This window comes from Ahaetulla prasina, chromosome 3 (genome assembly GCF_028640845.1).
Source record: "Ahaetulla prasina isolate Xishuangbanna chromosome 3, ASM2864084v1, whole genome shotgun sequence".
In the NCBI taxonomy this organism is placed as follows: domain Eukaryota; kingdom Metazoa; phylum Chordata; class Lepidosauria; order Squamata; family Colubridae; genus Ahaetulla; species Ahaetulla prasina.
The window spans coordinates 167,951,991-167,975,931 of record NC_080541.1 but is presented as its reverse complement, the minus strand read 5'-3'; the positions used below and the strand labels follow the sequence as shown (position 1 = coordinate 167,975,931).

Genomic DNA, 23,941 nt, shown 5'->3' with positions numbered 1-23,941 from the left:
CACAAATTGGGGCGGAATAACTAAAATCATCATGCTTCAACCAATTGCCAAAAACTTGAATTTAAAGGATTAGGGAAATGTTTCTTGGGAAGGAAATACAACATTGGGACAGAAGCTGTAGAAAAAGATAAGACTGCACTGTTATACAAATGTTTATATTCCATATCAAGGATCCTGTCAGTGGAAAAAGAGTTTTGCCAGAAAGCAGATCAGATTTATCAATTTCTGCTTGGGGTGTAGCTTCAGTGTGGTTGAAATACAGTTTGTGTATTGCACATCCCACAGCCGTTGTTGAGAGTCACACAACAGCATAGTATCTAAGAAAAATTGTATCTAACTCATCTAATTGGGCTTTTGGATTTGCTTCTGTAAGTCCTGCGATTTAACAGCAACATTGCTAGGTTCGTATTTCGTGGAATACTCAAGAAACGGTAGCATAAGAAATACCAACTTCCTGTTTGCTCAGGTGGGCTGGGGGAAGAAGTGAGGGTCTTAAGAACAGTGTCTGCACTTTGGCAGGAAGTTTTTTCTATTTGTTTATTTCAAGTTGAATAGGACATCTAAACACACAAAGAGAGACACATGGGCTCAACCTCCAGTGCCTTTTCTTACTCTCATTCAACGGAGAGACTTGATGGAGACTTAGGTAATCCTTGACTTATAACCACAAATAAGTAAGGTGGTTGTTAAGTGTGTCACACCCAATTCTAGGACTTTTTTTCCCCTATGGTTATTAAGTGAACCACTGCAGTCGTTAAGTAAATCATTGAGTGAATCCAGATTCCCCCCTTTGATTTTGCTTGTTGGAAGCCAGCTGCTAAGGTTGTAAATGGCATTCACTTGACCCCCAGAATGCTGCAGCTGTCGTAAATTCAAGCCAGTTGTCAAACACCCAAATTTTGATCACATGGCTGTGAGGAATGCCATGAGCGATGTAAATGCGAGTAGCAGTTGTAAGTCACTTTTTCCAGTGCCCTTGTAACTTCAAACAGTCACTAAAGAATGGTTGTAAGTCGAGAACTGACTGTATTTGCCTGAGGGCAAATAGAGATTGCTGTGCAAACAAACTGTGTTTGGATAGTACAAGTAGAAGCCCCTCTGCAGAATTTTTCTGTGATAAGACTTGGAGATCATCTTATGCAATTCCCTGCCAGTGCAGATATTCATTACTTAATAGTGGAAAATCCACTACTTAATGGTGAAAAAAATCAGGAACCCTGGAACTGCCAGCATGTTTCTTCTTACTTGTGCTCTGTAAAAGTTCAGTGTCCTCCATGGAATACATCCTTTAATTCGTGATGTTATCCTCTGTATGGACTAGAACCTTGCGAAGGTTCATTGAAAGTGTGTAAAACAGGGAGACGACTTCCGGTGTCCAGCGGCAACGGTCGTCTGGAAGGCTTCTCCTGCCTCCAGCGCCCGAATCCGGCCGCCGCCGAGGCCCTCAGGGGCCAGGTGTTCCGAAAAGGACACCTGCCGCACGGACGGCTCGCCAGGGGTCTCCCAGCCGACATACAGGACTGTGGGGACCGATGCTGGCGCGTCCTAGGCTCGGCGGGGTTTGGAGGCCACGGGCCACGGCCATTACTTTGGTCGTCGCCTGGGCCGCTGTGCCCGGTGACACCGGGGCATTGGATCTATAACTGCAGCAGCCTGGTGGTGAACAGGGAACGGAGAAGAATTGAGGAATGGAGAAGGGAAGGGGATATCGGTAAACGCGAGTGGAGTGCTCCGGAGTGCGGGGGGGTTTTTCTCCCCTGCGGTTGGAAGGAGCACGAGTCATTCTGGAGAGAGGAGAACTTAAAATAAGAAGATTACCGGTTTTGTGGAGCTCTGGAGAAGAGGTGATGGAGAAATTTAGGAGGGAGGGTTTGAGGCCCCCTCCTCTGGGGAACAGTGGTGGCGTCCAGCTTCCGCCTTCACTATGAGAATTTTGATGACATCACTTCCCTTCGGCTTCCTGGTTGACTAACTGTACTCTGGACTCGTTGCTCCTGTGAGTGCCCCCTGGTGGATCCGGAGGAAATTACAAGGATACTGTGCTTGCCTGAGGATTTTGTATTTTTTTTTTCAATGGCAAAAGGTCAGAGACCAACTGCTGGAGAGATGGAGAGAATTTTGGAAAAGTTATCTAATATGGACAAGAAATTGGATGATTTGCAAAGAGGCCAAACGGAAATAAGAGTAGAAATTGTGACTATCCAAAAGGATTTAAAGGATACTCAACAAGTCTCAGCAGAAAACAAGCAGAAAGTGGAAGGTCTGGAGGGTGAGATGCGGGCAGTGCAGAAAAGAGAGGAGACGACAGGCAATGCTGTGCTTGGACTACAGATGGATAAAATGTCTTATTTCCTTAGGTTTCAAAATTTGGAAGAAGTGGACCAAGAAGATTTGAGAGATGTTGTGACTAAATTGTTGGGAGAATTTCTTGGGAGAGGTGTTGATTTCATGAATTGGGATGTGGATCGAGTTTATAGAGTTAATTCACAATATGCACGCACGCATGCAGTTCCCAGAGAGGTTCATGTCAAATTTGTGAGAAGAGAGACGAGAGATGAAATTCTTAGAAAACATAGGAGTGGGGCACTGATTTACAGGGGCAGGGAGATAGCCATTCTGAGGCAGATTCCCAGACAGGTACGTAAAATGAGAAAGAAATATTATTTTTTGTCAAGCAAATTGTACCAGAAGGGAGTGGGCTTCAGATGGCTGATGCCAGAGGGATTGATGATTTTCCGGGAGGGCATTACGAAAAAAATTAGTACAATTGCGGAGGCTACGGCCTACGTGGAGGAACACAAAGCCCTCCTGGAATCAGATGACCCAGGAATTGAAGAAGGGGAGGTTATAGACCATGGGGCGGAGGCGGCTGCCGCTGTTGCGGCCCTGGAGTTGGGTCAGGCTGAACCCAGAGTTCTGAGATCCAAAACTAGGAAGTGATAAAGATATTTGGGATTGTGTTGGTTTTCCTTATTCTCTTTTGTACGATATTCTGTTTATTCTTGACCCTTCTTTATTACGTATTTAAGATTTGTAAACTTAGCTACTTCGTGTCACCTGCTTGCCATATGGCTGTTGTATGTGTTAAAAAAATTGAGTAAAATTCTTATTTTGGATAAGAAAAATGAAAATTTACCATACCTGATATGTATTTGTATAAACCCTTTTTGACCAATAAAAACTTTTTGAATAAAAAAAAAAAAAAAAGTGTGTAAAACAGAAAAGCAACACTTTCCTGAATGGCAGGCATTGTGCTATGCCATGTACAGAACTTGCATAACCCTCTCTTAATGTTAATTTTTCCTTTTAATTTTGATTGCTTTTTTTGTAATAGTACAAAAGTTTCTATGCAGGCTCAAAGGGGCCATTTCCATTCCTTTTATTTGCAATTTGGCTTCCTTTGTAAGTGAAAGGAACAGTTTGATCTAAGGGATGTCAGGTTTTGTTTTGTGTTATTTTGCTGCCCCAGGGAACAAACTTTTGTACAGTAATTCATTTGCTTAGAAAACGGTAGCAGATAGAACACAATTATTGCACTGCTTACTCTCTTCTAAATATCCAAAGTATGAATTGGAATACTTTACCTGACTCTGTGGTCTCTTCCCATAATCCTAAAAGCTTCAACCAAAAACTTTCTACTATTGACCTCACCCCATTCCTAAGAGGACCATAAGGGGCGTGCATAAGCGCACAAACGTGCCTACCGTTCCTGTCCTATTGTTTTTCTTTTCTTCTTCCTATATATATATTTTGATGCTTATACCTCCTAATATTTACTCATATATATGTTTATATACTATATAATCCTTTTTATATGATGTTGTGACAAAAATAAATAAATAAATAAATAAAAATAAATAAACAAAGATAGTGAGCATTGCAGTTCCTTCAGGTGGTACAAAGTATTCCTTTGAGGTGTAGGAATTTAGCACCCACCCCCCTCCTAGAAGAATGAAATATTCTAGGAAATATTTTAAAAAGCAGAATATTATACCTTCCTGGATGAGAAATGGAGAAACATATTTTAAAGACAAAGGAGCTCCCTGCAACTTCCTGACTCCCCCCCACCTTTGTCAATGGGCCATTAAAAGCCTCAGCTAAGCTCACTCATTCTCCCCACCTTTGTCAATGGGCAATTAAGGCTTCAACCAAGCTCACTCAATCCCCCCATGATTTGCAACACAATACAACTGAAACTCACCACATGGCAAGGCTCAAGCAAGCTTGAGAGACAGCCAGCAAGGCTAGCTAAGACCCCCACCCCCTGGGAGTCTGACAACCAATCAGGATACTCTTCCTGTGCCCCAGAAAGGTCAAAGCTCAGAAAAAGCATAAAACCAGGGAGCACACAGGATCTCAGCCCCTTTTTCTGTTCAGGATCTCAAGCCATGTGATCCTGACCACCATTAAACCATCTTTCCAAGCAGCCTCCATGTTTCCAGTGTCTTTGTCCCCACTTGGAACTGAACCCAGATGGATATTTCTTCCAACAGAGGAAGAGAACTATAATATTTTTTTAATTGATTGATTGGTGAAAGGTAATATATACTGGGCTTCTTTTTTTTAAGAATCGGCCTCTCTCATAGATGGTTCTCATCCTTTCTCCTGCTGATGGTTTTCAGGTTGGGGTGCAGGTCAGCTGTGAGGATCTCTGCAGTGGTCAGCAATGGAATGTGTGCAAGGCATATGCAACATTTGTTGCTCAAGGCAAATCAAATACTAAGGTACGTGTAGAAACAAAGAAGTACTTAATTTCTCTCACCGCTCTCACTCTCTCTTCTCTCTCCCTCCCTCCCTCCCTCTCTCATATTCTCCCTCCCTCCCTTCTTTGGAAGACAGTACAGAGAAGTTGATTGCATTGTAATCCTTAACATCTATTTACAAGAAATAACCTTCATGTTTATTCTTTTGGATGAGATGCTAAATATAGAATAGAATAGAATAGAATAGAATTTTATTGGCCAAGTGTGATTGGGCACACAAGGAATTTGTCTTAGTACATATTTGTTTTCATGTTATTTTTTTACTCCATTCATACAACTGCCCACTTCTCACCTTGACCTTCTGTCAAGGTTTAAAACAATTAACAACATTGACAAAGGAAAATGGTAAAGTGATAAAATCTAATAACACAAAACATTGCACCAGAGACCACAACTCAATCAGACAGCAAAATCATCAGACTTCCTGGCTCTGTTTCTGAGTGAAGAACCAGGTCTTCAGGGCCTTCTTAAAACTTAAATCATTTGCAACATCACTGCTGGGTAATGCAGGGAGGAATCATGATATTTTAACACCTATGTGATTTATAAGCTCATCAAGTGAAAAAAAAATTAAACACACCCTGGAATCAAGTTATGATTTGGTTATAGTGACTCCATGGGCCCAAATCTTGGCTGTAAACCAGAATGCTTTGCCATTGACTTGACCCAAGATGCCTTTTGATTTTTGGCCTAATACATCTCTCTGTGGTCTCTCATCCATTTATTAATTAATACTAATCCTGCTGACTTTTTTGAGATCAACTGAAGTGAGCTTGGTGCTTTGTTTGTTTATACATTTCTGAAAAGAGTTCTGCAATACTGAAATAGGATGCTATTGCTCATTTATTTTCAGAATGTGTAGGTTGGTGCAGAGTGACAAACATATTGGCAATGTGGTTTGATTGATGGGGCGATACCAAATGAAAGTTGATTGCACAGTATTTGTAAATTATGCCAAGATTGCAACTCCTTGCATCTTTATGAAGCAGGAATTCTGGCTATGATGAAAATTGTTTGAAAATAAGTATGTATAACGTTACAAAGAAACTATTACAGCTACATAGAAATAACTTCTTGAAATTATCTCCTGTTTAGTGTATAGCTAACTGAGGACTTGTGTGTTGGTGTAAGTGAAATGTATGTGCAGGCATGCGTATGCATATATTGCTGTTGCTGCATTGCTTCTTTTTTTTCTTTTGATTTTTCCCATTTTTTTAAGAAGTAAAAACAAAGCAAAATTCCTCTCGGAACTAAACTAAACAGCATGAATTATTCTGCAGCCTGCATTGACTTGGAGAGTAACGACAAGTAGAATTCCTGTCTTGGAGCCAGTATTGTTCAACATTTTAAAAAAATTATCTGAATGATAGGATTGATAGGCAACTTATGAAATTTGGTGGGGTGCTGGGCAGTCCTTGAGTTTGATTGTTTCTTTAAGACATTTCATTACCCATACTAGGTAATCTCATCAGTACTAGCATCAGCAATTTAGCATTGATGACGTTACCTAGTTTGGATAATGAAACGTCTGTAAGAAAACAACCAAGCTCAGAGAGCACCAACAACTGTTCATTTCAACCCTGAACTACAAATATTCTCCTTTATCGGTACTTATAACATTTACATTAAGTATTGCAAAAATTTTCTTCTTAGCACCTTTCAGTAATAATACCCTGTTAACATCAAATATCATTATTCTCTTCATACATATACTAACAATTTTCATCTTATTTTATAATTCATTCTTAATACGTTGTCTATTTATTTTTGGTCTCCTTTATTTCCAAACTCCATTTTTATTCTCCAACCATTGATAAAGTATTTCCCATATCATATATTGCTCTTTCTCTTCAATTGCTAATGTTAATCTATTCATTTCTGCACGTTCTAATTTTTCCTTATCACCTTCTCTTCAATTGGAATCTCTCTACTTTTCCAATGTTGTGTAAATACAATTCTAACTGCAGTTTATACATGAATAATTAAATATACATTCTCTTTATTATAGATTTCCGGTAAAAGTCCTAACAGAAATATTTCTGGTTTCAACTCCAATACGTTGTTGTATCATCTCTTCCAACCATGTCTTAATTTTTTTCCAATACTTCTTTGCTTCTTCACATGTCCACCGCATATGATAGTAAGATCCAGGTAGTTGGTGAGACTTCCAACATTTAGCTGATTTATCTTTAAACATCTTTGCCAACCTCGCCGGAGGTAAATGCCATCTTATACAAATTCTCTTTATATGTGGTTGACATCATTAATTTGTAGTTCCTATCCCACAGTTTCTACCATTTATCTAATTCTATTGCATAACCAAAGTTTTTCACCCATGCTATCATTGTCTCATTTACTTGTTCCTCCTCCAATTTCCTATCCAATAGCTAATTGTACAATTTCTTTATTGCCCTCTCTTCAGAGACGTGTGATCATTGAAAGTGAACAAGCACTGTGAAACAGCTACAAGAAGGGCTAGTACTGGGTGAAGTAAAAAATCAAATGCATTAGAGCAGGGGTGTCAAACTCATGGAGTCATCACGTGATGTATCGTGACTTTTCCCCCTTCGCTAAACTGGATGTGGGCATGGCCAGTGCGTGATGCATCTGGCCCACAGGCTGCGAGTTTGACACCCCTGCATTAGAGTATCAAAGAAATGTGAAGTCGTTAAATTCCTTTCTACTTGGGCACTGGTGAGACTACACCTGGAGTACAGCATAAGATTCTGGGCACCATGTTTCCAGAAAGATATTTACAGGATAAAGCAGGTTCTTGGATCTTGAAAAAAACCCTAAGCTGAGATAAACCTATTTACTATTTCAGGGGAGGCTGTCAGCAAACCCTAGACTTATTTATTTTATTTATTTATTTATTTTGTCACAACAATATATGTAGGAATCATACAAAAGATTATATAGTATATAAACATATATGGGTAAATATAAGGAGGTATAAGCATATATATAGAAAGAAGAAAAGAAAAACAATAGGACAGGAACGGTAGGCACGTTTGTGCGCTTATACACGCCCCTTATGGTCCTCTTAGGAATGGGGTGAGGTCAATAGTAGAAAGTTTTTGGATAAAGCTTTTAGGATTATGGGAAGAGACCACAGAGTCAGGTAAAGTATTCCAAGCACTGATGATTCTGTTATAGAAGTCATATTTTCTGCAATCTAGATTAAAGCGGTTGACATTAAATTTAAATCTATTAGTTGCTCTAGTATTATTGCAATTAAAGCTGAAGTAGTCTTTAACCGGAAGGACATTACAATAGATGATTCTGTGAGTTAAGCTTAGGTCTTGTTGAAGGCGACGGAGTTCTAAGTTTTCTAAGCCTAGGATTTCAAGTCTGGTGGGATAGGGTATTCTATTGTTTTCAGAGGAATGGAGAACTCTTCTTGTAAAATATTTCTGGACACGTTCAATTGTATTGATGTCAGAGATGTGGTGAGGGTTCCAAACAGGCGAGCTGTATTCTAGAATTGGTCTAGTAAATGTTTTATATGCTCTGGTTAGTAGTGTGGTGTTTTTGGAAAAGAAACTACGCAAGATTAGGTTTACAACTCTTAGAGCTTTTTTTGCTATGTAGTTGCAGTGGGCTTTGGCACTTAGATCATTTGACATGAAAACTCCAAGGTCTTTAACGGGATGGGGGTCATCTGTAAGGTAATGTCCATCTAGTATGTACTTAGTTTTGGGTTCTTTTTTCCTATATGTAAGACTGAGCATTTGCTGGTTGAAATTTGGAGCTGCCAATTTTTAGACCAAGCGGTTAGATGATCAAGGTCGTTTTGAATGATAGAAGTATTGTCTGTGATGTTAAATAGTTTGACATCATCAGCAAAGAGAACACAATTACTTGAGATATGGTCACAAAGATCATTAATGTATAGTATAAAGAGTGTTGGTCCAAGAACGCTGCCTTGAGGAACGCCACTCTTGACAGGAACAGGATTTGATAGAGCATTGCCAATTTTGACCACTTGTTGTCTGTTAGACAGAAAAGCAGATATCCATTTGTGGAGGGGTCCTGAGATGCCATAGGATATTAGTTTTAGGAGAAGTTTATCGTGTACTACTGAGTCAAAAGCTTTGCAGAAGTCTATGTAGATTGCATCTATTGATTTGCCTTGATCAAGATTTGAAGTCCATATGTTTTTGCAGTGCAGAAGTTGTAAGTTACATGATAATTTTTTTCTGAAACCAAATTGTTTGTTGGAGAGTAGGTTGTTTGTTTCTAAGTATGAGGTAATGGATTGGTTGATGATAGATTCCATGACTTTGCAGGTGACACAGCAAAGGGAGATCGGTCTGTAGTTTTCGACTAAGCTGGGGTCTCCTTTTTTGAAGATAGGGATGACTGTGGCTAGTGACCAAAGTTTGGGAAGAGAACTGGTAGTGAAAGCTTTTTCAAAGATAATACTTAGGGGTTCTGCTATATTAATGGAAAGTTTTTTTAAGAAGTATGCACACAGTCCATCGGGTCCAATAGATAGCGATGGTTTTAAGTTGTGAAGAGCTTTTCCAACGTTGTCTTCTGTGGAATCTATATGAGTTAAATCATCATAATCATTGCTGGTACGTTTGTGGAATGTCGGATATGTGTTATCGGAGTTAACAAAAACTGAGCCAAAGAAACTGTTGAAGAGGTTTGCTTTAACTGTTTCGTCATTGCATTCTTTGTTAGAATCTTTTAGTGGTGGGATGGATCTAGAGTCTTTAAGTTTATTGTTAACAAAATTATAAAAGGCACGATTGGAATTTGTGCGCAGAAGATTCTCTTCTTGCTTGGTGTGGTAATTTGTGCATTCAGTTTTTATTTGGTTGCATATGTTTCTGTAGCAGTTTTTGAAATTTGTAACATAGCCTTTTTTGTTTCTTTTCCAGAGGGATTTTTTTTTTGATTGAAGCTTTTTTATTGATATGGGTAGTTTGTTTTTCTTGATCATGGTAGTCATTTGTGGTACATATAGTTTAATGACTCTATTGATTTTAAGTAGGAAGACTCTATAGTGGTCTTCAGCGGTTATGCAGGTTGCAAACAAATTTTGCCAGTCCAGAAATGAAAGATCAAATAATCAAATAATCAATAATATAATAATAATAATATAATAATAATAATAATAATCAAATAATCAAATAATAATATAATAATAATTGATAATAATCAAATAATCAAATAATCAATAGATTAAACCAGGAAGTTATAGGATCTTTTTATAATTCAAGCATCATCACTGTTATAAAGTTGATTTGTGAATTTAAAACACACTGGCAGACCATGGGGAGACTTACAAAGTAGACCTCTCAGGATTTAAGTAAGCCATATCTCTTCTACAGGGGCAGATTTTTCTGTCCACAAATTGCTTGGAAGTGTTTCTGTCATCCCATCATTATTAATGTGTACTTTCATATGCAGCCAAATCAATAATTCTTTTTGAAGTTGCATTAAGTAATATATCTGGGCATACCAAAGCCAAACTACATATTTATGTTAGCAGCAAGTTTTAATATTGTGCTCAAGACAAAAAGGCATATCCTTTTTGTAACAAGAAGCAATTGTACAGGAAGAGGATTTAATTTTTCCAGGTACTTACCCACTAAGAAACCCCTTCATCTCACAAAAGTGATTCTTGAACATCGTTTCCAATCTTCTACTCCATTCAAGAGAATAGAATATTTATTAGGATGTGCATGGATCCGTATTCAAAGATAGAAAGGTGGCTTATAGAATATAGAATTACAGAGTTGGAAGGGACCTTGAAGGTCTTCTAGTGAAACCCCCTGCCCAAGCAGAAGTCCTTATAGCATCCCAGACAAAATGGCTATCCAGTCTCTTCTTAAAAAGCTTCAGGGTTGGAGCACCTACAACTTCTGAAGGCAAACCATTCTGTTGATTAATTATTCTCACAGTCAAGAAATTTCTTCTTATTTCTAGGATGAATATCTCCATTTGGAACAATTGTGAATGCTCAGATAATACCTGTCAGCTGTAGGCTCATACACGAGGAGCTGTCTACATTTCTGGGCTCATAGGAGCTGTCTGATCCCAGAAAATGATATAGTTGATTTAACTGGGTACTGCTGACCAGTGTTAGGTACATATCCATGCATGCTACAAGTCACGTATTCCAGTTTAAATCCTGATCACTGATCACTGACCAGTTCTAGAATTCCCTGAATCTTAACAGAAAAACAGGAATAACAGAACAACAGAGTTGGAAGGGACCTTGGATTCTTCTAGTCTTATTCAGCTTTTGCAGATGGGGAGAAATCAAACTACAGAACCCGTCCAAGTGAACAACCAAAGCAGTGGTGGGTTTTTACTGGTTCGCCCCGGTTCGGGCAAACCAGTAATGATGGTGGCGGGAGGCTCTGCCACCCACCTGGACGTCATGACAGATGCTTTTCACATGTCCAGAAAGTTCTGTGTATGCGCAGAAGTGCTCTGCACGAGCAAAGCGAGCGCTCCCGGCTCTGAACTGGTAGCAAAGGTAAGAGGAACTTACTACTGAACCAAAGAATGCGGGAAGTACATTGAGAGGCTATCTGTGTAAGCTCTAGAGTTCTAAACTCAGCTAAGCTGCAAGGCAGTTATTAGACTACCTGGGTGTAAGGGCAGATTTGAGCTGCGATACTTTAGGCAAACAAATGGTCTAGAGTGAGAGACATGTTAAGTATTCTCTTCTCTTTCTCTTAGATAAAGTTAAAGCCCATGGAACCTCAAACAGAAGATGAGCAAACTGAATTCAGTATTGCTGCTGAACGTCGCCGTATGAGACTGGCGCACTCGGATACAATAAAAGACCTGGTTTCTAAGAGCCCTGTGCAGGCTGGTAAGAGTATCTTCTTGCGTTCCTTCTAGGGCCTCAGCTGCGTGGCATGGCTTGCTTTCATTTCATTTCACTTCACTTTACATTATCTCTTATCGTTTTAAAACACTTCATTGCTATGAATAAATCCCCATGCGGTCAATATTTAAATTGGCAAGGTATGCTCCGGTTCAGGAAATAGAACTCAACCATTCAAAATGCAGAAAGATGAGCTTACCATTGTTGGCCATGGCATTCCCTGATGATTGGAAATCACCCATAGATGCATGGGGAATTCAGTGTTTACATAAGTTCATTTCAGTATATTAAACTAGTCTTCCTAGTTTGTGGTGGTGGTAATTATATTCAGCCAGTTTGATGTAGTGGTCAAGGCATCGGCTAGAAACTGGAAGACTGGGAGTTCTAATCCTGCATTGGACACAAAGCTAGCTGGGTGACTTTGGACCAGTTGATCTCTCTCTTTCTTTCTCTCTCTCTCTCTCAGCCCTAGGAAGCAGGCAATGGCAAGCCACTTCTGAAAGCCTTGCCAAAAAAACTGCAGGAATTAATCCAGGTGTTTGTCCGGAGCCAAAACTGACTCAAAGGCACTCATCCTTTAAAAACAGCATTACTGTTAGATGCCCTTGAAAAGTATCCAGAAGCTTTAATTGGTTCAAACTGTGGTGGTCTACATGGTTTTGTGGAAGCCTAAATTTGCACGTGTCACCTCTCCTGCAAGAGCTGAGTTGACTCATTTGCTTCCGAGTCCAGTTCAAAGTGGTAGTTGTCACCTTCAAAGCTATGTGCTTGGAACCAGGTTATTTGAAGGATCATCTTTTCCCAATCAGTTCTACTTGCTTCACCAGAGCAGGAAGGCAGGGAATGCTACAAGTCCCTTTCCTAAAGCAGTCCATATGATAGGACCAAGAAGAAGGACCTTCTCTATAGTGGCTACTTTCCTTTGGAGCATCGCCCCTGCAGAGATGAGATTGGCCCTCATTTTGACACTCTTTTGAAGGCCCTGGAGGCATAGTTCTGCCAACGGACCTAGGAACCCCAGCATGATATGAAGGGAGTTTTTCTTAAATAAATAAACATCATTTGATGTTTGAAACTTTGGGTTTATAAGAAAGGGCATTTGAAAACATGTATCTTTTTTACAAAATGCATGCTTGTAAGGCCAAGGGATCTTCCTACCAGCTGTTTTTTAAATGATGATATGTACATGATATACACTCAGTTTTCCTATAGTAGTAAATTAGAATAGAATAGAATAGAATAGAATAGAATAGAATAGAATAGAATAGAATAGAATAGAATAGAATTTCTATTGGCCAAGTGTGGTTGGACACACAAGGAATTTGTCTTTGGTGCATATACTCTCAGTGTACATAAAAGAAAAGATACCTTCATCAAGGTACAACACTTACAACACTTAATGATATTCATAGGGTATAAATTTAACACTTAATGATATAACACTTAATGATAGTCATAGGGTACAAATAAGCAATCAGGAACAATCAATATCAATATAAATTGTAAGGATACAAGCAATGAAGTTACAGTCATACAGTCATAAGTGGAAGGAGATGGGTGATGGGAACAATGAGAAGATTAATAGTAGTGCAGATTTAGTAAATAGTCTGACAGTGTTGAGGGAATTACTCGTTTAGCAGAGTGATGGCATTCGGAAAAAAATTACATGAAACTGTGGTTGTATGTTTGTTGCTAGAAAGAAGAGAATGGTTGAGTTGCATTGTAGAGATAATACAATATTTTGACCTTATTGTATCTTGTTTATATCAAAAAGCAGTATTTCTGGTGGCATCTCCTAGTAAACATGGTAGTTAAGAATTCCATACAGCTCATCCATGTGGTTGTAATAGTGGAAAGTGCTACTAAAAAGTTACCTCTGGCCTATAGTTATTGAATCCACAAAGGGTCACAGTTATAATAGACAGGATATTCATCTCTGGCCTGGAATCCATTCACTGATGTTGACAAGTTATTTCAGGAAAGTGAGCAATGATGTCCACCAACTCTGCTAGATGCCTTGGATCAGCTGAGCTGCAGAGCTGATCTTCATTGCCAGTAACATTAATTTCAGGAAGCCCCCCCCCAGTACAAGAAGTTGTTGGTTCCATTAATTCCACCTGTTGTGCTGCAAGGGGTGGAATTAATGGAACAAGTATAATCATAAAGCACTAAACAGCAATAAGAAGCAGAGATGATTTTAGCCCATCGACTGCCCAAAAGAGAAATAGATCAAACTGTTGACATGCAAGAGAGAGACTGGTTGGAAAGCAAACTATAGAAGAAGAAATAGTCATAGCTCCCTTTTATATTTTGGGGACTTTCTTGCTTCTTGCTTGCTTCATTTTGTTCGGAGATGTGCAGCTTGAAGCAACAAGAAGCCTCAAAATTGGGCAAGTTGAATCCAGATTGTAATTTAAACCTAAGAGTAGAAAGATACACTTACATATAGTCACATGCAAAAATGTGGGTACCATTAGTCCAATTGTATGCTTCAATGAATCCTTAAGTGAATAGAAAGTACACAACCTCTAAGTTTGATGCTACAGATGCTCATGAATGAAGGCAAATGTACTTTTCTCAGAATAATGCTGCAGGATTATCACTGGGACCAGAGGTTTTTGTCTTCCGAGTTTTTGGAAGCTCAACTGCTGGAGCTCATCTTCAAGGAACTTCTCTCTAGCCTAGCCTTCTCTCTAGGCTAGAGAGAAGTCCCCTGAAGATGGGCTCCAACAAGAGTCCAAAACCTTGGAAGACAATACCTCTGGTCCCGGTGACCAATCCAGATTGGATCCTGCAGCATTAGATGCTACTGACCCCTCGCTATACATGACAACAGGTTGACAGCAGTTTCTGTCTTCCTCTCCACCAGGTAAAGCTTACACAAGATGGAGATGGAAGATGAAGGAAGAGACCTGGGCATTCCTTCAAGTGCCTACCTGGTAGTTTAACTCTGAATTGGTTGCTCTTGTGCAGATACACCTCTGAATTAATGTATCTTTTCCCCCTAATAGATCCCGAGAATAGAGACTGCAACTTGACGATACCTGCTGAAAAGACCAGAGTGGAAAGCGTGGAACTCATTTTACCTCCACATGCCAACCATCAGGGAAACACATTTGGTGGTCAGATCATGGCATGGATGGAAAACGTGGCCACAATAGCGGCAAGGTGGGTGCTTGCATCTTGTTGAAGGGAAAATGGAAGGATGGTGGTTGCTTAAAATCTTAATTCTGGCTTTCTATGTAATTAGGACTCAGTTATAGTTAAATGGATGAATTTGCTGCTTGCTTTTCTTCACTGGGGGATTCCCATTCCATCATATGCTAATAATAAAGGTATTTTTCATACGGCACACTTTCAAAATTACTATACAGGAAGTATGTGACACATGGCCTTCTGGAACTTGTTATTTTTAACATTAGAAACCCAAATACATATATATAGGTAGTCTTCAACCTGAGACCATAATTGAGTCTGAATTTACAGTTGTAAGACATACCAGTTGTTAAGCGGGTCATTACGTGACCAGTCCCAATTCTATGACTTTTTTTTTTTTTTTGCTACAGTCATTAAGGGAACGCAGCGGTTGTAAAGTGAACACCACAGTTGCTAAGTGAATTCCCTGGTCGTTGAGCAAACCCATTGTTCACAATGGGCGTTTCTTGCTAGAAACTGGAAGTAGACCCCAGTTTTCAGTAAGAAAAGGCATAAATCACAGTCACATGATTATAGGACTTTGCAAACAGCTGTAAATACAGGCTGGTTGTTGAGCCCCCAAAATGTGATCACATGACTGCAATGTCAGAACTTTGAATCTGAGTGGTAAGTACCTTTTTTTGATCCATGGTAACCTGGGACAGTCATTAAACAACTGGTTGTTAAGTGAAGATTATCTGCAAAACTCAGCAGTGAACTAGGGATTGTCGTGGTCATTGTTTTCAGATCAATAAACCTTTTCATAGGAAAGTTGTAGAATAAGCCTGTCTACGTGCACTGTAGGTTTTTCTAATACAAGACAAAGAAGGGCAACTGGAGTCATTAATATTGTCAGTAGAAAGAATATTGGGTTGTGGTTTTTTTTGGAGTAGAAGAATATTGAGGTTATCCAACTACTGGTTTCCTTCGCGCTTTATGAAAATTGGGAGCAACCTATAGAAATTAAGCATTCCAACCTTAAATATTTATATTTTTCCTTTTACCCTAGATCAGAGGTCTTCAAACTTGGCAGCTTTAAGACTTGTGGATGTCAACTTCCAGAAGTCTGAGAGTTGACGTCCACAAGTCTTAAAGCTGCCAAGTTTGAAGATCTCTGATCTAGATACAAGCACTGCATATTGAAGTCCACTGAAGGTTGATAGCACTTATCCCAATGATAGCAATGTGGAAACATTTGATAAATGGTGTGTATCAGTTTGCTAGGCTTGATGTTTCACTGACTGCCAGGCTGAGTGAATGTGTAAGCAGAAATGAGAGAATTGGAGCAAGGTTTAAGAAGGCAGATGGACTGTAATCTGGATGAGATTAGGCTGTTGTGATCACAGGTCCATACGCCATCAGAGAAATCTGGGACAGATTTCAGGATTATGACACATAACTTTTATTTATTTATTCTGTGTCCACCACAGTCTGATTGTTGAGATAATAAATGGTATCATTGGATGTTTGGACCGTGACTTAATATTGTAAAGATTTCCTAAAATCAATAGGTAGTATTAGAATAATTTTTCTCAATTTCTAGATTTGTCAGGAGGCATGAAAATGGAGGGGAAAGTATTGGACCTAAATCAATTCTTGATTGGCCTATTTATTATCATTATTTCATACATTCTTTATCTTGGTTTCCTGATCCTGTACATCTTCCATTCTTGCTTCAGTGGTAATAGTTCCCCCCCCCCCCAAAATTGGATAAAAACAAGAATTGGGAGGAAGTATATACTCCGTAAAATTTGTAAAAAAAAACTAAAAACCAATAGTCTTGAAGGAAATTTATTGTCCAATCATTGGAAAAAGGATAGGAGGCAAGGCAAAAGCAGCCTCTATGCATGTTTGAAAAATGGATGCTATGATCCTTTGTAAGGTTTGGAAATATAATTCCTTATTCCATTCAAATAAATCCACATTTAAGGTTACATTTGCAAGTATGTGTTACCTTAGGTTTACCTGCAGTTGATCTGGTGTAATTGTTCAGCATTTCCAACTGTACTTGATTTACTTTCAACTATTGTGGTAACAGTATTAATATGCTCTAATCCTGGTGTAACTTGAATTTACTTGAGTGGTTTTCACATCCCCTCTGTTTGTTTGGCCTTTAACTATGCAGCTGGAATTGCAGTTGTGCTCTCCTCTCTTTCTCCAATTTCTGTAAAGCTGATGAAGGCAAGAGGTTAATTTCCAAGGATAATGGTGATACACCTTTATGATTTGGCTAATAAATTTTCCTTAGTTATTATCAGATCAAGGCAGAGATATTTTTAAGTGTGATCCTGCTAGAGACACATTGGAATTTCATTGGGACAGCAGGAATCATCCCTTCTCAAGAGATGCTGATATATCTACTTCCAAAGCTAAATTCTGTCCTTCAAGAAGCTACCTTAGCCCAGCTGCTGTAGAAATTCACCCACTTCCATACTGACTCGTCTCTTAGCATGCATTCTTCTTCACTCCCCTTTTTCCTGAAGCTTTGAAACGGCTAGATTGTCTTTCATTTTTTATTAGTGACGAACTAGCTGTTTTCCTTTAGGTGGCGATGTGTCACCATTAATTCTGGGAATTTGGATGATCGTTATGTGGAAAAGAAGGAAAAGGGGAATGCAATCCGTCCATTGCTGCTTTCCCACATTATCTCTCTCTCATTGCTGAGGCATCCGGAGGCCCTTTTCAACCAGCAGATAGCCTTTCTATCAACAGCCCAGTTGATAAATCCAGCTTGGGCATGTTTTGACACTTGTAGTGTAACAGTAAACTTGGGTTATTGATGCTGATTGGCAAACGGTATTTAGATAGTTTGTTTGGCGGTGCATGCATTACAGATAAATGGATGGTGCTTTTAATGTGATCAAAGCCAATTCTATTTTTCTATGTTCTTCCAGCCGATTGTGCAATGCCTATGCCACCCTGAAGACCATTGAAATGTTCCAGTTCAGGGAACCATCCCAGATTGGGGATCGCCTTCAGTTCAAGGCCATTGTTAACAATACATTTAAGAACAGGTATGTCTTCCTGCCATCGTTCTAGAGCTAAGTGGACTTGGTCCAGAAGTCAGGAGTAATTTTATGGAGTTGTATAAATTAAACCGTTTCAAGATCTACTCTAATAAATGAAAATGCATTGAAGAGGAAGGTTGAAAGAGGATAGTAAGAAATGGGTCATTTATTCCCCTCACTTATTCTTATATTAGCTACAAGTCCAAACAATCCCAATATAGAACATTGTATTTTGCCAATGTCTGGAAAGCTGCAAGCCATTATTTCATGAATAGATAACTTCTAAAATTTGCCGACATCATTTAAATAAATTAAAAAGGTAGAGCTAAGCATATTAAAGATACAATAACACATTGTGTCTCTTTTAGAAAACATTTTGAAATTAATTCAAAGAAATAGTTAATCAAAATGGGCTAGAATTCATTCCAACAGGTCATAATATCATACACAGTGTGTTCTCAGCAGATTTTGTGCATTCATGTACTTGTTTGCTCATTTGAAAATGTTGTTCTTAATTACAGCATGGAGGTTGGTGTGTGTGTCGAGGCCTATTTACATGAAATGGAAGTCAGCCGAAGACATATAAACAGTGCTTTCATGATTTTTGTGGTCTTGAATAAAGATAATCAGCCACGTATACTTCCAGTGCTGAAGCCAGAACCAGGGGTAAGAAAATGAAAACAGTGTCGCACGGCTTTGAAATTACACTGGTAGCCCAGAATGGTGTTTGACTGAAGAATATTTGCAGTGCAAATCCAATTTCCAGTTTGGGAACTGCCTTAAAAAACATGATTCACCTGGAGAAAAATGAATGAGAATTGTGACTTAAAGTAGGAATGCACATTTGAAACCTTACACTCACTACTCCACAAGTGTCAAACTCAAGGCCCACAGGCCGGATCCAGCCCACAGGGTGTTTAGATCTGGCCCGTGGGCCCGTCCTGGAAACAACGAAGGATTGGCCCACAGTGCCTCACCAGCGAAAACACAGCTCGGGAGGGCCATCTCCCGGGCTCTGTTTTCGGGCACAACAGCTTCCTGCAGCTCTTTGCCAGTGAAAACAGAGCTCGGGAGGGCCATGTGGATCACAGTGAGTGACATTGAGCTGGCCATGCCCCCATGCCCCCCTCCCAAGGTCAAACAAAACCCTGATGTGGCCCTCAATGAAATCGAGTTTGATACCCCTGGTCTACCCCAAGTTTGGATGGAGCCACAGAATTCTCTTAAAATAAAAGTTGCTATTGAACTGTGACTTTTAACATGATAGCAAGGGAAACTATTCAATACAGGTAGTCCTCAACTTAACAACAGTTCATTTTCTGATTATTCAAACTTACAGTGGCATTGAAAAAAAGTGACTTATGACCATTTTTCACACTTATGATGCTTTAGCATTCCCATGGTGAATTTGGATGCGTGGCAGCTGTCTCATATTTATGATGGTTGCGGTATCCCGGGGTCATGTGATCACCTTTTGCAACCTTCTGACAAGACAAGTCAATGGGGACTAACTTAACAATTGTGGCAAGAAAGGTTGTAAATGGGGCAAAACTCAACAAATGTCTCACTTAGCAATAGAAATGTTGAGCTCAATCGTGGTCATAAGTCTAGAACTGCCTGTATATATGAAGTAGTTAACTATATTTAATTATTTTTGTCCCACTTATTCCGGTTCTGCTTGGTGAAATGTAGTGCTTGCCATGGCACCTGAAGACTAAGAGTAGCTTGTGCCCTAAGAAGATTCAAGTACTACTAAGCTAAATTTTGCATTGTAGACTTAGAATCCTAGGTCATCTTATATTTCTAGTTTTATATTTAAAACATGCTGTTGTTTCAGTATGTTAGTCCTAAATGTGGTTGGCTGGTACTTTTGCTCACTTGATGTGCAAATCCAGGCAGCTGAGTTAATTCAGGAACCCATAGCTAAATTAAGCTGAATTGATATACTACACAAGCATAGCCTATATGTCACTGGATTTCCTTTGTTTTTCTTTTGTTATTATTTTGCTTTGAATAACAATCAATATACGTATAGAGTTGGTGGGACACAGTGAGATGAATCTAACCAAACCAATGAGGAAAATATAGCAATTCTGTTCGTACCTCATTGCAATAAGTGGCCCATATAGAAGCAGCCTTGATTAGTTAGTAGGATTTTTTTTTAATGTATGGCTGTGTTTTTTTCCCTTGGAGTCTTCTTCTGTTGATTGTACTTGTCATCCTTCAAGAGTTGTCTTTTCCCAAGGCAAAGATGCTTCTAGTCTGCCTCCAGTAGGATGGCTGTATTTGCTGGGTTCACTTGGGAGCAGTGTTGCAAGGTATTTGCAAAATTGGGAAGACCAATTGGGAAGAATTTACTCATAAAATACATAAACAGACTGAAAAATAGAAGAGAATAATTGTAGCCTAGGGTTGAACTGTGGGGTCCTTGGTGCTCTCTGAGCTTGGTGGTTTTCAGTGCTCTGATGATGTTACCTAGTTTGGTAATGGAACGTCTGCAAAAAAAAGCCACCAAGCTCAGAGAGCACCAAGGACCCCACAGATTGAAAAGGAAATAGAATGAAGTATTTTGAAAGAGGGAACCACAGACCCTGAATACCAACCTTCTCCCTTTAACGTTTGATTGCAGATCCCACCAATATTTACTGAATTGGGTTCTTAGTAAAACAGTGCCAATCAGAGTGAGTGACTGATAAGAGCCATCCACAAAGCCTCTCTAGAGTCTCTCACCTGACTACTGCTATGGTTTTGAATAGACAAGAACACCATGAGGCTTTAATTAAGCAAAAGGGTCAAGCGAAGAGGGCATACTGTACATAGATCCAGCTTCCTTGCGAAATGCATAATGCTGGGAAAGGTGAAAGAGAAGAAAAGGAAGCAGAGACAACCAGCAGCAAGCTGGACGGACTTGATTACAGAGGCAAAAGGTTCACCATCGGGAGACCTGAAGTGGGAAGCGTGCATAATGTAATCCGTTCATTTTATTTCCCTCTAACAGGATGGAGAAAGACGGTTTAAAGAAGCTAGCGCAAGGCAAAAAATTCGACTAGACAGGTTGGTAAAACGTTTTCTTACTCTTTCAGCACTCTTTTCCTTCCCTACAGCTCCGTGCCTGTTAAGTGAAAGGGAGAGTGTAGAATTTTAATTACTGCACGTATGTTTTTTTTTTCCCCTGTTGCACATTCGTAGGATAGAATTATGGTATGTGCATATTTAGGAGGATGAAATGGTTTGTGTGTAACTAAATCTTCCAATCATACTCAGATTTGCCAGTGAGCTAAACCCCCACCCCCATCCACCAGCCCCCCAGGGAAGTGGAAGCTGAATGTTAAAGCTGTGCACACTTCGCAAATGATTTGGAAGAAGTGCTTGAGACCTAGTTCAAACACAGGGCTTGGCTGCTCTTCATTAAAGGAAACAGGAAGTCTGGTTTTTTTCCCCCCAGACTTTGGTTGAGCCTGACAAAAAGAAGGTTGCTGCTTTAAGGGTCAACTGAATGGGATCTTTAAAACAAGGGCAAATTTTGTTTCTTTGCTTTTTTTATAGGCTCACCCATCCTTCTGAAAAGAATTGGGGGCTGCTTTAATGAGTAGCATCCTGGCTTTGTGAGCATTCCACAGGAGACAGGGATTTTTGTGTTTTTGCTTTTCTGCTTAGACTTCAACTTAGTGGACTTTGGATGCTTTAGCTGAAATTTCATTTGGATGCTGCCTGCAATTACTGTTTGTTTGTTACTTCCAAAATAGTCCAGTTCGTTTTTGCTCTGTTGTATGTATTAGTACAGGGGTCTCCAACCTTGGTCCCTTTAAGACTTGTGGACTTCAACTCCCAGAGTCCCTCAGCCGCTGGCTGAGGGACTCTGGGAGTTGAAGTCCACAAGTCTTAAAGGGACCAAGGTTGGAGACCCCTGTATTAGTATTATTTCTTCTGTGCATGCAGCGGAGCTCTGTCTACTGAACTTACATTGGTATTCTTAGCATAGTGCTGTTTCCACTTGTTAGTGAGTTGACTTCCGTGCTGCTACTGTGGCTTCAGAGGTTTGAATGGTGAGCACAAAAAGCGACTGCCAGATTTAGCATATCACTTCTGACCCAATAATATGTTAAATTGAGGATTTGCTATGGTTTTTCTCTCCTACTTCCTTGGAAGGGGCCAGTCTGTTGCCCATCTCAAAGCATGCTTCAGATTTTGTGCTGTTGCAGGTTTTTTGTCAACATAGCTTGCATGCTTGCCAATATGCTTTTATAAGGAATGTTTTCTTTAAATAGTCATGTAAACATATTTATATGTAAAACACCTGAGAAGCTATATTGAACACTGTGCCATGGTGATGCAATGGTTACAATGCACTACTGCAGGTTACTTCTGCTGACTACCAGCTGCCAGCAATTTGGCAATTCAAATCTCACCAGCTCAAGGTTGACTCAGCCTTCCATCCTTCCGAAGTGGGTAAAATGGGGATCCAGATTGTTGGGGGGCAATAGGCTGACTCTGTAAACCACTTAGAGAGGGCTGTAAAGCACTATGAAGCAGTATATCAGTCTAAGTCAGTGGTTCTCAACCTTTATAGTGCTGCGACCCCTTTAATAAATTCCCCACGATGTGATGACCCCAACAGTAAAATTATTTTCGTTCGTAGGTCTAAGTATTTCCTAAGATTTCATCGCGGTGATAGGCAGCGATCTCAGCGCGCCTCAGCAGCCACAGAAGGGGGAAAAAGCGGCAAACTGTTTTTTTTAATTTATCACGCCTGGAGCCGTATTGGCTAACGATCTGAACTGCTTGCGATTGCCTTGAGGATGGAGGCATTAAAGCAGAGACTCCTCCCCTATTAAGTTTATCACGCCTGAAGCCAGATTAGGCTAGCGATTGGGAGTGATTGCAGCTGACTTGTGGAGTCAATCAGTGGAGCGCAATTCTTCGACTCGCAAGTATACTTCCCATATTTCCGATGGTCTTAGTCGACCCTTGGCAAATTGTCATTTGACCCCCAACGGGGTCGCGACCCACAGGTTGAGAACTGCTGGTCTAAGTGCTATTGCTAATTACAGTACTATATTTCAGTACAAAAAAATTCCACTGAACCAGAATGGTCAGAAAAGCAGTAAGAGAATTGCAGGCAAAGATTTCAGTATATATGTGTGTTGGATTTTCTCTAACCTATATTATTCTGATAGCAAAAGGCAGGAACAAAAGAAGCCTGAAGAACACACATGATCAGCGTATTCCTCTCTCTGTGTTTTACATTTTTATTCTGCTGTAACATAACTTATAAAACGGATTCCTCTTCCTAGGCTCTTTATTTCTGCTCGCTTCCAGTTGTGCTTTATGGTTACTTCACAGCCCTCTCCCATTTGCCTCTTGTTATGTCACAGAGCTCTCATTGTGTATTTATAGCCTTACTGTTTGTTATCTCTCATATATAATTTATCCTGGAACATGGATGGAGACAGCCTGCATTATCCTAGAGGCCGCTGTTCTTGAGGCATTAATACCTGATTAGCGCATCTTCATGGGATCAGGCTAGAGAAAAGGCAGGCTGGTGAACATATACAGTATACAGGGAGAACATAAGAGGCACTGCTATATTAAATAGGATGCTCTAACTTAAGGGTTCACAGCATTCTTCAGCTTGAGAATTCTCTCTCTTTTGACTTCTCTTTGGCTTAATCATTTGTCTCTGTCACTCGCCGGCTTGTGAATTCCAGGTATATTCAGTCTATCGGGAAACTGCTACAGCTGAACCGTAAAACTAATCTAAAGAAGCCTTTATCTTAATTGTTTGCCTGAATATCCGGAGTGTCTAGATAAGGAAGGAGGCTGTTAATATTTCATTTAGACTGAAATATATATTTGTTAGGAGGAGTCAGAGGTCAAGATAGGCAACATTTAAATGAAGGAAATCAGAGAATCAGAGAGTCTTTGGGAGTTGCTAAGGATCTACCGATGGAATCATGAGATTATATCATGGGCATTCTCATGAGATTTATTTATTGTTTATGAATGTAAATTCTGATTTCCTTCAGGAATATAAATGCTCATACATAGCCTTTCCTCCTCAGCTTTTCTTCCACAAGAAAAAAATCCATGTAATATGTTGCACTGCGAAAGAGTGACTGGCC

At 39.7% G+C, this 23,941-nt stretch overlaps 1 protein-coding gene across 7 annotated transcripts in view; it reads left to right on the top strand.

The window, feature by feature from the left end:
* Window positions 1-23,941, top strand: part of ACOT11 (acyl-CoA thioesterase 11) — an 81,118-nt gene that overhangs the window by 42,085 nt on the left and 15,092 nt on the right. For all 7 annotated transcript variants that reach the window (XM_058176970.1, XM_058176969.1, XM_058176966.1 and 4 more), the window contains 6 exons: window positions 4,623-4,724; window positions 11,466-11,601; window positions 14,628-14,784; window positions 17,706-17,825; window positions 18,341-18,485; window positions 20,818-20,873. In XM_058176970.1, coding sequence (XP_058032953.1) covers window positions 4,623-4,724; window positions 11,466-11,601; window positions 14,628-14,784; window positions 17,706-17,825; window positions 18,341-18,485; window positions 20,818-20,873 — 716 coding nt within the window. The remainder of the gene's footprint in view (window positions 1-4,622; window positions 4,725-11,465; window positions 11,602-14,627; window positions 14,785-17,705; window positions 17,826-18,340; window positions 18,486-20,817; window positions 20,874-23,941) is intronic.